The sequence below is a fragment of the Aquarana catesbeiana genome, linkage group LG01 (genome assembly GCF_042186555.1).
Source record: "Aquarana catesbeiana isolate 2022-GZ linkage group LG01, ASM4218655v1, whole genome shotgun sequence".
Taxonomy (NCBI): Eukaryota; Metazoa; Chordata; class Amphibia; order Anura; family Ranidae; genus Aquarana; species Aquarana catesbeiana.
Window position 1 is genome coordinate 947,837,690 of NC_133324.1, and position 12,373 is coordinate 947,850,062.

Genomic DNA, 12,373 nt, shown 5'->3' on the forward strand with positions numbered 1-12,373 from the left:
GTGCTTCCAACTCCTACCACCGCACCGATCAACCCTGACTGCCCAGGTATCAGATCAAGCATCGGAGCATTTGGCCGAGTGCTCGGTATCGATACTAGTATCGGTACAACCCTATTTACAACCACTTTAAAAAAGGAGGGTGGTGCTTGAAATCATTTTTCTTCCTCTGCTAACCATGGTTACCTGCAAGGAAACATGTGCAGCCATCGTTGCTTACACAAAAAAGGGATTCACAAGCAAGGATATTACTGCTACCAAGATTGCACCTAAATCAACCATTTATCGGATTATCAAGAACTTCAAGGAGAGAGGTTCAATTGTTGTGGAGAAGGTTTCAGGGTGCCCAAGAAAGTCCAGCAAGTACCAGGGCGGTATCCTATAGTTGATTCAGCTGCGGTATTGGGGCACCACTACTGCAGAGCTTGCTCAGGAATGGCAGCAGGCAGGTGTGAGTGTATCTGTGCGCACAATGAGAAGACTTTTGGAGGATGGTCTGGTGTCTTGGAAAAGAAGGGTCAACACTGCAAATATTGACTCTTTGCATAAACTTCATGTAATTGTCAATAAAAGCCTTTGACACTTATGAAATACTATAATATACTGAAGTATAATTACAAGTAACATCTGACAAAAAGATCTAAAAACACTGAAGCAGCAGACTTTGTGAAAATTAATATTTGTGTCATTCCCAAAAAAAAAATAAATAAATAAAAAAAAAGTAAATATATATTGGCTACGGCTGTATATTGCCTGCATATGCTACATATAATGTCCCCACAAAGCCAGCACCATATTATAAAGGTGATAAAAAAAAAAAAAAAAGAGAAGTTACCTTTACTAAAAAATTTCCATCTGCCTCCTGGGAGACCATGACCACCGAGTCGTGGAGCTTGTCTTCAAAGTGGACATGATTGTGAGCGGCCTCCTCTGGTAATCCTGTAGCAAAGCGGACGCCAGCCACTTTTGGCTTTGTACCTGCAAAGACAGATCAGTTAGACATGGGGTTTCAAAGGGGATAAAACACAAAAGAATTTGTAAAAAAAAAAAAAAAAAAAAAAAAACTTACACAAAATATTATTATTATTATTCTCCCTACTAATAAAGTTATCCTCTCCACTTTATTTAATAGATTTAATTGGAACCATTAAATCCCTATTGATCCTGGCAGCAGCTGGCTCCTCCTGAATGGGCATGACAGCACAATACTGCTGATGAATAGTGTCCTGTACACTGCATAGGCTGTCAGTAATTACAGGCAGCCTGACGGGGCTATAGGTTTTTGATTCCCACAAAAAAAAAAATATATAGTAAAAAACACATTTTTATTGCCTTTTTTTAAAAGTTCTTTTTAAGTTTTTTTTTTTTTTTATAGCATTTGAACCACTTGCATCCTAGCCTATAATACTTTTCCTTACTGCACCATTCTCCAGTATTTAATGCTATAATAGTTTGGCTAACAATTGCTCCATCACACAGCACTGTACCCGAATGAATATTATATCATTTTAGGAGATAGTTTTTACAATATTAAAAAAGGAGAGAAAAAAAAAAAAAAAAAGAAAAAAAGAAAGAAGGAAGAAAGGAAGAAGATTGACATTTTTTTTTTTTTTTTTTTTTTTTTCAAAATGTCAATCTTCTTCCTTTCTTCCTTCTTTTTTTTCTCTCCTTTTTTAATATTGTAAAAACTATCTCCTAAAATGATATAATATTCATTTGGGTACAGTGCTGTGTGATGGAGCAATTGTTAGCCAAACTATTATAGCATTAAATCTGGAGAATGGTGCAGTAAGGAAAAGTATTATAGGCTAGGATGCAAGTGGTTCAAAATGCTATAAAAAAAAAAAAAAAAAAAAAAAAAAAAAAAACACCCCCAGCATTGTTTAGTGTATTGTAATTAAATAGCATAGGCGGCAGTGCAGTCAGAAGAAGTTTCACATTTCGGTAATTAAAAGAGGTGGATGGAGCATCGGACCGATGCTGCAGCTGTCCCCCGCCGCCTCTTCACTGAGAACCGAGACACCGAACACCACAGATGTCTCGGATCTCACAGATCTGAGAGGAGAGCAGCTGACTGTCAGTCAGCATCTCTCCTGCTCATTGGAGCACTGAGCTGTGGAGGGGCGGGAGCGGCTGAGACGGCCATCAGTCCAGGCAGCTGGCGGATCCAGACTTCCTAAAATCAGGACGCCGCAACTGCGGGGCTGATCTGTGTGACATCAGCAGAGAGCGGACTTCAGACCGCTCTCTGCTGAAAAAATGGGTCACGGGAGTGAAAAACGAATTGCACTCCTGTGACCAATAGGAGAAGCCCAGCCTAAAAAGCTCAGGCTGGACTTCTCCTTTAAGGGTTAGTGCTCCCTTACGATGATGGTTGGTGTTGAGCATCCCGATCAGTGATGAATGTGAAGGCACAGGAACCGGGGGTGGAGTAGACAAGATTGTGGACATACAGGAGGAAGACATGGCTGGAAATGGCAGAGAGAGGGGAGGGGGTGAGATTAAATCCACCGCTGGCCAACCCTCAGCAAAATGAAAAGAAAAAAAAAAAAATTGCTGGCATCCCCCCCCCCCCCAACCCCAACCCTTCGGTCTGGTAGGTATGGATAGGGGAGCCCCCACGCCAAAAAAATAAAATGGCACGAGTCCCCCCCCCCCCCCCCTTATCCGAGCATGCAGGAACAAGGGCCTCTTCCCAACAACCCTGGCGGGTGGGGGCTTATCGGAATCTGGAAGCCCCCTTTAAACAAGGGGCCCCCAGATCCCGGACCCCCACCCTATGTGAATTGTACCCTACCCATTCTCCCAAAAAAAAAAAAAAACCATACACAGGTTTTTGACAAAGTAACGTATTAAGCAGCTCCGGCGTCTTACGATTTTTTTCTACCTCCGGCAAGGTCTTGTCTTCATCCTCCGTTCTTAACCCCTCTCTGCTGAGGTCTTCTTCACTGTCGGTTCTCCTTTCTCCACTGTCCTCTCCCTCTTGCCGATTCTACTCTCCCGGGGCATGATGGGGCAGTGACGTCACAAGGGGGCAGGGCTTCCGGATGACGTCACTGGGTAGCCCTGCCCCATGGCTATACAAGTAATGGCACACAGGGGCCCTAGCATTACAGTGGGAGAAAACGTCGAGAGAACATTGGAGGAAGAACAGAGGGAGAAGAGAGCGCGGAGGAAGAACAGAGGGAGAAGAGAGAGCGGAGGAAGAACAGAGGGAGAAGAGAGAGCGGAGAGTGGAGGAAGAACAGAGGGAGAAGAGAGAGCGGAGAGAGGAGAACCGGCAGAGGGAGATGAGAGCGGAGAGAGGAGAACCGGCAGAGGGAGATGAGAGCGGAGAGAACACCCCCCCCCCCCGTTGAGGACACGTTGCCTGGCCTGTTATGGTCCAGGGGGGAGAAGTGCTCACTCCCTCCTCTTCCCTTTCCTGACCTGCATGCTCAGATAAGGGTCTGCTATGGATTTGGGGGGGCTCCTAAAAGCCTGTGTGTGCGCGCATAGAAACATAGAACAACCTGGAGGGGTGTTTTTGAGCTGCAAAAATAAATAGTCTGTGAAAAAAACGCCCTGCGTGCAAGAGGCCTTACTGCAACTCTGCAGTCATTAAATACATCATAAAATGCATTGGTAATCCAAGCAGTGCAAATATCGGAATGTGACCTGGTCCTGGCCTCTTGCTGCCCCTGTACAGCAGGGCTGAAGTGTGAGAGGAAGCAGCAGTACAAGGAGCAAATCAGTACTCTGTGCTGACAAGAATCATGTTGATAGGAGAGAGCAAATCTACGCGTTATCAATGTGGCACTTCTTTATTCACTGTCCAGTCACATGCTGGGGGCTCGTCCGGGATGACATCGGCTCAGAAGAAATGGGTTGGATGATGCTGGCCAGCAGACTAAGGACAGCGAACAGAAAAAAAAAGTACTGCAGATGAAATCTCCAGATTGAAGGGGAATATGGGCTGCAACGCTGGTTTTGTTGTTTTATACTCAAAGGGGGCATTCGTTTTTTTTTTATTATTTTGGTATGGAGCTCTGCTTTAACATTCTCTACTACATCTAAACCCATAGTCACAAGAAACTAAACTAATGATGCAATTCTGTGTGCAAACACGCACACACACACATAGTGCCGGCAATCAATAGTCACATGACCTTTCAGTTGCTTGGGACACCTTATTGCGATCAGATGATATAAATAAATTCCTGTCCGGCGCAGTGGGAGGTTGGTCACAGTAATGAGCGTTCCCATCTGTACATCGTGTGATCTGTCAGGAACAGATTCCTCCATCGCTGGTAACATAAAGAGGTGCCATCATGTGAAAATATGATAAAAGGAACCGCCAACCACAATGCAGAAGAGGGTGACAATGAGGATGTGTATGGGGCCCCGGCAGACGTGGCACATGGTGTCCCCCGCATTGATTAGTGGTAGGTTTGTGAGAGTTCAGACACCTCCTCAGGGGGTCCATTCACTCACATTACACAGACTGACGATAATTAGGTTACTGTCTGCTCCTGTTTAGCTGCTCACACAGTGCCATCAGCAACCACGCTACGTGAACAGAGTGATGAGCGACGGCATATACCGATGTGACTGACTGTGTTCTCTGTACAGCACTGCGGTATATGTTAGTGCTATATATTATAAAAGATAGATAGATAGATAGATAGATAGATAGATAGATAGATAGATACTATTTTTTTTTAATTTATTTTTATTATTAATTTATGTAGCACTGACATATAACGCAGTGCTCTACAGAGAACAGTGAAACAGTCACATCAGTGTCTGCACCAAAAAAGGGCTTACACTTATTGTCCCCCCCACAGTCACATAATAATAATTAAAAATAATATCATTATTAAAGTGACTGTATTATGAAAAGGACTATATACAAGATTTTAGTAATAAGAACGGTATCATTAGCAGTAATCAGCATGGATTCATGAAGAATCGTTCTTGCCAAACCAATCTATAACCTTCTATGAGGAGGTGAGTTGCCATCTAGATAAAGGAAGGCCCGTAGACGTGGTATATCTGGATTTTACAAAAGCATTTGACACAGTTCCCCATAACGTTTACTGTACAAAATAAGGTGCGTTGGCATGGACCATAGGTGAGTACATGGATTGAAAACTGGCTACAAGGGCGAGTTCAGAGGGTGGTGATAAATGGGGAGTACTCAGAATGGTCAGGGGTGGGTAGTGGGGTTCCCCAGGGTTCTGTGCTGGGACCAATCCTATTAATTTGTTCATAAACGATCTGGAGGATGGGATAAACAGTTCAATCTCTGTATTTGCAGACGATACTAAGCTAAGCAGGGGCAATAACTTCTCCACAGGATGTTGAAACCTTGCAAAAAGATCTGAACAAATTAATGGGGTGGGCAACTACATGGCAAATGAGGTTCAATGTAGAAAAATGTAAAATAATGCATTTGGGTGGCAAAAATATGAATGCAATCTATACACTGGGGGGAGAACCTCTGGGGGAATCTAGGATGGAAAAGGACCTGGGGGTCCTAGTAGATGATAGGCTCAGCAATGGCATGCAATGCCAAGCTGCTGCTAACAAAGCAAACAGAATATTGGCATGCATTAAAAGGGGGATCAACTCAGAGATAAAACGATAATTCTCCCGCTCTACAAGACTCTGGTCCGGCCGCACCTGGAGTATGCTGTCAAGTTCTGGGCACCAGTCCTCAGGAGGGATGTACTGGAAATGGAGCGAGTACAAAGAAGGGCAACAAAGCTAATAAAGGGTCTGGAGGATATTAGGTATGAAGAAAGGTTGTGAGCACTGAACTTATTCTCTCTGGAAAAGAGAACCTTGAGAGGGGATATGATTTCAATGTACAAATACTGTACTGGTGACCCCACAATAGGGATAAACTTTTTCACGGAAGGGAGTTTAACAAGACTCGTGGCCACTCATTAAAAAAACAAAGAGGTTTAAACCTTAAACTATGTAGAGGGTTACATAGTTACATAGTAGGTGAGGTTGAAAAAAGACACAGTCCATCAAGTCTTCTTTACTGTAAGAGCGGAAAGGATGTGGAATTCCCTTCCACAGGCGGTGGTCTCAGCGGGGGAGCATCGATAGTTTCAAAAAACTATTAGATAATCACCTGAACGACTGTAACATACAGGGATATAGAAGGTAATAGTGAGATATAATTACACACATAGGTTGGACTTGATGGACTTGTGTCTTTTTCAACCTCACCTACTATGTAACTATGACTGTGAGGGCACATTAAAGTGCAAGCTCCTCTGATGCAGACACTGAATGGCCCAGTGTTCTCTGTACAAATGAAAGAGAAAATAATAATAATTTTATATATATATATATATATATATATATATATATATATATATATATAAATATATATATATATTATATATATATATATATATATATATCACACAAAATGAAATTTAAAAAAAAAAAAAAAAGTACCTTTTTTGGCAGCAGCCATCTATCGCACCATCCAGAATCTTCTATGACATTAGAAGTTGTTCCCCCATATCGGCAGCACTCCGGGCCTGCACAACAAACAACCGCAATGTAAGAAGGGAAGCACTACACAATCTCAAGCACATTTATGCCATTTCAGAGACAAAAGTGGCATCTGCCATTGCTGAAAATGCTACCTGCCTGGCTACTATGCTGACCCTCCGACTCCAAACACACTGAGTCACTGACCAGAAACAAAACATGCAGAACTTTTGCACTTTTTTGTACTTTACTTGGGTCGGCAATGCCAGCATTCCAGGCAGACAGAGGGGATGGTCAGAAAAAGTTGTGCTGGAAGCCCGCTTTCCGAGAAGAGAGCGTTAAGATAACAATTTGAAATTTTAGAATCGAGAGAGCACAGGAGTCGTTGTCAAGTCTTAACCACATCAGCGCCAGAAGGTGTTACCCCCCTTCCTGAAAATGCCATTGAAAAAAAATAAATAAATAAAAATAAAATATTGTGTGCGCACACACACTTTTGAATCAGAGTATAGCACCAAGTCAATTAAACTCTTGGGATATTGATCTGGCCAGTTAAGTAGCAAAGGGGGTTGTTAATCAGTTTCAGCTGCTTTGGCGTTAATGAAATTAATAAGTGCACTAGATGGGCAACAGCGAGACGACCTCCAAAAACGGGAATGGTTTTACAGGTGGAGGCCACTGACATTTTTTTCCCCTACTCATCTTTTCTGACTGTTTTTCAATAGTTTTGCACTTGGCTAGGGTTTAGTATCACTACTGGTAGCACGAGGCGATACCTGGACCCTATAGGAGGTTGCACAGACAGTCCAACTCCTCCAGGATGGCACATCAATACGTGACATTGCCAAAAGGTTTGCTGTGTCTCCCAGCACAGTCTCAAGAGCATGGAGGAGATTCCAGGAGACAGGCAGTTACTCTAGCAAAGCTGGACAGGGCTGTATAAGGTCCTTTATCTGCTCCTTTTTGCAAGGAGGAACAGGAAGAGCCTTACAAAATGACCTCCAGCAGGCCACTGGTGTGAATGTCTCTGACCAATCAGAAACAGACTTCATGTGGGTGGCCTGAGGGCCGACATACTCTAGTGGTCCCTGCGATCACTGCCCGGCACCATGGAGCTAGATGATTGGCATTTTCCATTGAACACCAAAATTGGAAGGTCCGCCACTGGCACCCTGTGCTTTTCACAGATGAGAGCAGGTTCACCCTGAGTACATGTGACAGATGTGAAAGGGTCTGGAGAAGCCATGGAGAATGTTATGCTGCTTCATGGAGAATGTTATGCTGCTTGTAATATCATTCAGCGTGACCGGTTTGGTGGTAGGTCGGTGATTGTCTAGGGAGGCAGATCCATGGGGGGACTCACAGACCTCTGAAGGCTAGACAAATGGCACCCTGATTGCTATTAGGTATCGGGATGAAATCACTGGACCCATTGTCAGACCCTACGCTGGTGCAGTGGGTCCTGGGTTCCTTCTTGTGCACAACAATGCCCGGCCTCCTGTGGTATACAGCCAGTTCCTGGAGGATGAAGGAATTGATACCATTGAATGGTCCCCCATGCTTGCCTGACCTAAATCCAATAGAACATCTGAGACATTAGGTTTCGGTCCATCCCACACCGCCAGGTTGCACCTCAGTCTGTTTAGGAGCTCAGTTATGCCCTAGTCCAGATCTGTGAGGAAATACCCCAGGACATCCGTCGTCTCATTAAGAGCATTCCCTGACGTTGTCAGACATGCATACAAGCACGTGGGGGCCATACTGTACAAACTACTGAGGACCAATTTTGAGTTGCGGCAATGAAAATTTTAGCAAAAACGCACCAGCCTACTGCATAATTTTTTGATTAGTCTTTGAATTCAGCCCTCTGTAGGACGTTTTCATTTCTATCAAACGATGTGGAATCCTTTCATTCCTAACACATTACCCCGTCCATATCAGTATAGATATCCAACTAGATTTCCCCCCCCCCCCCCCCCCCCATTGAGATCTGATATGCTGTCAAAGTGTTCCTTTCATATTTTTTTGGAGGGAGACAGAAACACACACACACACACACACACACACACACAAAAACTTCTTCATAAGTTTAGGCAAAAATGTATTCTGCTACCAGAATTTGGGAGAGGGAGAAGAAACAAACAGATCGTTCCCTCTCTACAGAGCCCTGTACACAGCTGATTAACAGGTTCCAGTCATGAATCATTGGCTGAAACCTGTTGACAAAATTACGCCGTGTCCAATAACAGTGGGAGACGACCGGGAAGGGGGGGCGTGCCCTGAACTCGGAAGACGGTGCCGATGTACAGGTAGGATGTACAGCAAAGTTACTGCCGGCGGTCAGCAAGTTGTTAAAGTAGAACTAATAAGGCAATCCCTCCCGTCCTATAGCCACAACAGAAAGGGAGAAGAAATCCCTCCAGAAATAGTGTCCCCATTCCTATTCTGGTGACAACGCAAAAATTTGGGACTCGCTTTTGAGAAGAGCGAACGGTCACCAGAACAAAAATAGGGTAAATCTTCCTTTTTAGGGGGCACAGACAGCAATAAAAAACCTAACAGGTGTTCTAATCCCTCCACTCCATCCTAAACTAAAAAAAAAAAAAAAAAAAAAAAGAGAAAGCTTTGCCTTCATACGTTAAACTGACTTCTGTGGCCACAATGCGAGGAAATAGGAGGCAGTGTGGGCGCCAGGGCAGGGACTGACAACGATATAAACAGACGCTGATTACGGTCGCACTTGGCAAACCCTGTACATGTAACCCGTCCATAACCTTCCGGTGGTTTGCAGACTCCCACCACCACACCTGCAGCCATAAATTACAACATACAAACCACCCAACAAACAGGAAACCCAACACCGCACCAAGGAAAGACCAAACTGGAACTGCCTACTCAATGTTCTCGAGACGCCATCATCTAAAAAAAAAAAAAAGGAAGGAACATTGTCCGCCATAAAAAAAAAAAAAAAAAAAAAAAAAAAATTTAAATAAAAAAAAAAAAAAAAAAAAAAAATAAATATATAAAATTATAAATAAAACCAAACACACACAAACACACACACACACACACACACACACACCTCACACTTGAAGCCCAACTCCAGGATCTTTAGCAACCCACCCACTATGAAAACAAAAAGAAAACAAAAGCTCCGGTATCCACCCGGTTATGAAAGAGACCCACATCCAGGGTCTTTAGCAACCCCCACCGGTATGAAAGAAGCCCAACGCAAGGATCTTTAGCAACCATCTAACTGGTATGTAAAAAAAACTCAAAACAAGCCTGTAAGGGGTCTTCTGATTGGCTGGGTGTGGGCACAAAGAGGTACAAGTCCCCACCCGACTTCTTGATAGAATAACCCACCTGCTTGTAGCCCTCTATAGCCGCCATATTGTGTCCAATTCCATGCCACCCCCCCCCCCCCCTCCCAATCAGCCTTTATATTCAGAAGATAGGAATGTTCACAAAAATAGTACAGTTTCCTCACTTTACTGATGTTTCTACAGAAGATGGCAGCAACCAGTCACATCACATTGATATATACTACTCGGGGTCACTTGACATTACTTTGTCAGTCACATATAGTGGATGTACCACAGCAGTCATTACGTGAAAGCAGTACGCAGCACTTCACCCTTAAGCCATCTTCCCTTTGCATAGTCTCTCGCCTTTCCAGGATCATTAGTAGTCACTCAGAGGGCTCTGACTTGCCCAAGGCTCTATGGATGCAGTTCACAACTTCCTGCATGCTGTTCTACAAACAAGACTGCTGCAGCTGCTCCTTTAGTATCTGTACACCTTCTCCAAGGACCTCAAGGGGAATAGAAAGATCACAGCAGAGAACACTTGGCCTGGCCTGAAAGGCCTTTTGCAGCCCGCTCTTAGCCTCCACCAACCATAAGAGGCAGGAAGACTACAGTGAGCTCTTCTTTGTGCAGCACTACCGCACCCTGTCATCCAGCCCTATCCAGGGCCTCTTCACAGCCGACTACATCTGAATGCTGATGGGCTATCGGGCTCCCATCCCCAGCTGCATAGGCTCTTCCCAACCTGGTATATACATGGCCATTGCCTCTACACATAGCTACAGAAAGGCTTCGTCAAAAAAAAAAAAAAAAAAAAAAAAAAAAAAAAAAAAAAAAAAAAAAAAAAGGGACCCAACACCCAATTACATTATTCACCATTGCCACACACTATTTTAGGACAGAGCCCCCTAGGGGCAGTCTACCTAACTGCACCCTACTTACAAACCTATCCAAATGACCAATTTACTTAAAGGCTAACACCACCTTTTGCACCAGGTTACGCCTGTATGTTGGGTGCAATTTGGAACATGATGCAAATGGCTCCCCTGTAGACTATGTTCATTTAATATCTAGAGGCCATGGCAACTTGTGAATCCTGGGTTCAAGCAACATTGATCAAATTATAGATTAAACTGTTGATGGTACAAAATGAAGACTACTTCCTATAATATTTTTAAACCTATTTATCATAGTTAAATTAGATCTATCTAGATATACCCATCTCTCTCTCTCTATCAGGATTCGAACACCTTCACCCAATCAGAAGCCAACTCTGGTCAGTCTTCATTCCCCTTTGGTGTAATGTGCCCAAGTTTAAAATAAGGCTTTGTAGGTTTTGCCGATTTGCCTCCACGTTCCAACCTAGATTTGGTGCCACCTGTTATTTTTAATGGTGGGAAGCCGGAGAATAAGGCAGTTTTTGTTTTTATTACCCTGTATTGTGATATTACTATTGAGAGACCAACTACTAATTCATTAGAAAACTGGCAAAAAAAATTCAGATGAACGGAGGAATGTGCAGTGAATGGAAGGAGGTTTCATTTTTACGAGCCATCTAAAATAGGCCTCGGGGCACTTGGCATAGAACACATACACGGCGCTGCAATACACAACACAACGTTATCATACCCAGCAAGCCCATACCTTTAGGAGGCCCAAAAATCTCTCCAGCCTGACAACTGTCCACTCCCGGGAATTGTTGGCTGGCATACTAAAGCTCATATTCAGTGTCTAAGTGCCTTACGGCTCCACATTTGCATTCTCAATTATTCCAGTTAATCTGTGCCCGGCTCAAAGGTCTCGGGTGGCATTGTGTGGGGATTTAGAACCATTACTGTGTTAATTCCAGCAAATGAGAGGATAAATCCCGGCACAGCAACCGGAAAATGGCACCAAAGGGACATCCCTCTGCTCCAGACAGGTGGCTGAATATAAACGTAGACAACCTGTTCTGAGACACTTGTATGTCTAGTTTTCAGGTGACCTAATTGAAGCCCAACTCAAAAAAAACAAAAAAACGGAAAAAAAAAATAAAAATATGAGATGAGGAAAGCCAAATAATTACCAGCATCATTTAACCTGGCAGACTGATGACCTACTGAGAGCACAGGGCTTCATAGAGCCACCCCCGAATGGGAAGTCACTACAGAGCTCTACAACACTAAATGATCTATAGAGCAGTGCCAACATCGTGGACTGCCCATAAATCGTAGGGGTGCTGAAATTAATTGTTGCATCGCGATTCGGGGGTCCCCGATGCGGCATCGATACAAAAGGACTGGAAAATTGAGTGCGGGTGACGTCATGACGACTAGCCCCGTCCCTCCTGGGACAGCGCTCGGAGCGTTTTCTTCAAAATTACTTTATTTTAATAAATGCTGTATTACAATGGATGATGTGCCCCGCTGTATGTGCTTTTTAAAAAAACTATGTCACTTCATACCGAATTTCACAGTAGTACGATACATGTGACTCCCGGCCCGTCCCTCTCCGCTCTCCTCTCTTGAGTCCTGACGTCAGCGGGGAATTCTCAGCCCCGCCCGCCTCTCCCTGATACGATAGCTATAGAGAGC

The 12,373-nt window shown here is 43.8% G+C and overlaps 1 protein-coding gene across 1 annotated transcript in view; it reads right to left on the bottom strand.

Moving 5' to 3' along the window:
- Window positions 1-12,373, bottom strand: part of ADISSP (adipose secreted signaling protein) — a 117,068-nt gene that overhangs the window by 83,205 nt on the left and 21,490 nt on the right. The window contains exons 2-3 of the mRNA XM_073611115.1: window positions 6,454-6,539; window positions 833-975 (exon numbers count right to left, since the gene is read on the bottom strand). Of these exons, the coding sequence (XP_073467216.1) occupies window positions 833-975; window positions 6,454-6,472 (162 nt within the window). The 5' untranslated portion in view covers window positions 6,473-6,539. The remainder of the gene's footprint in view (window positions 1-832; window positions 976-6,453; window positions 6,540-12,373) is intronic.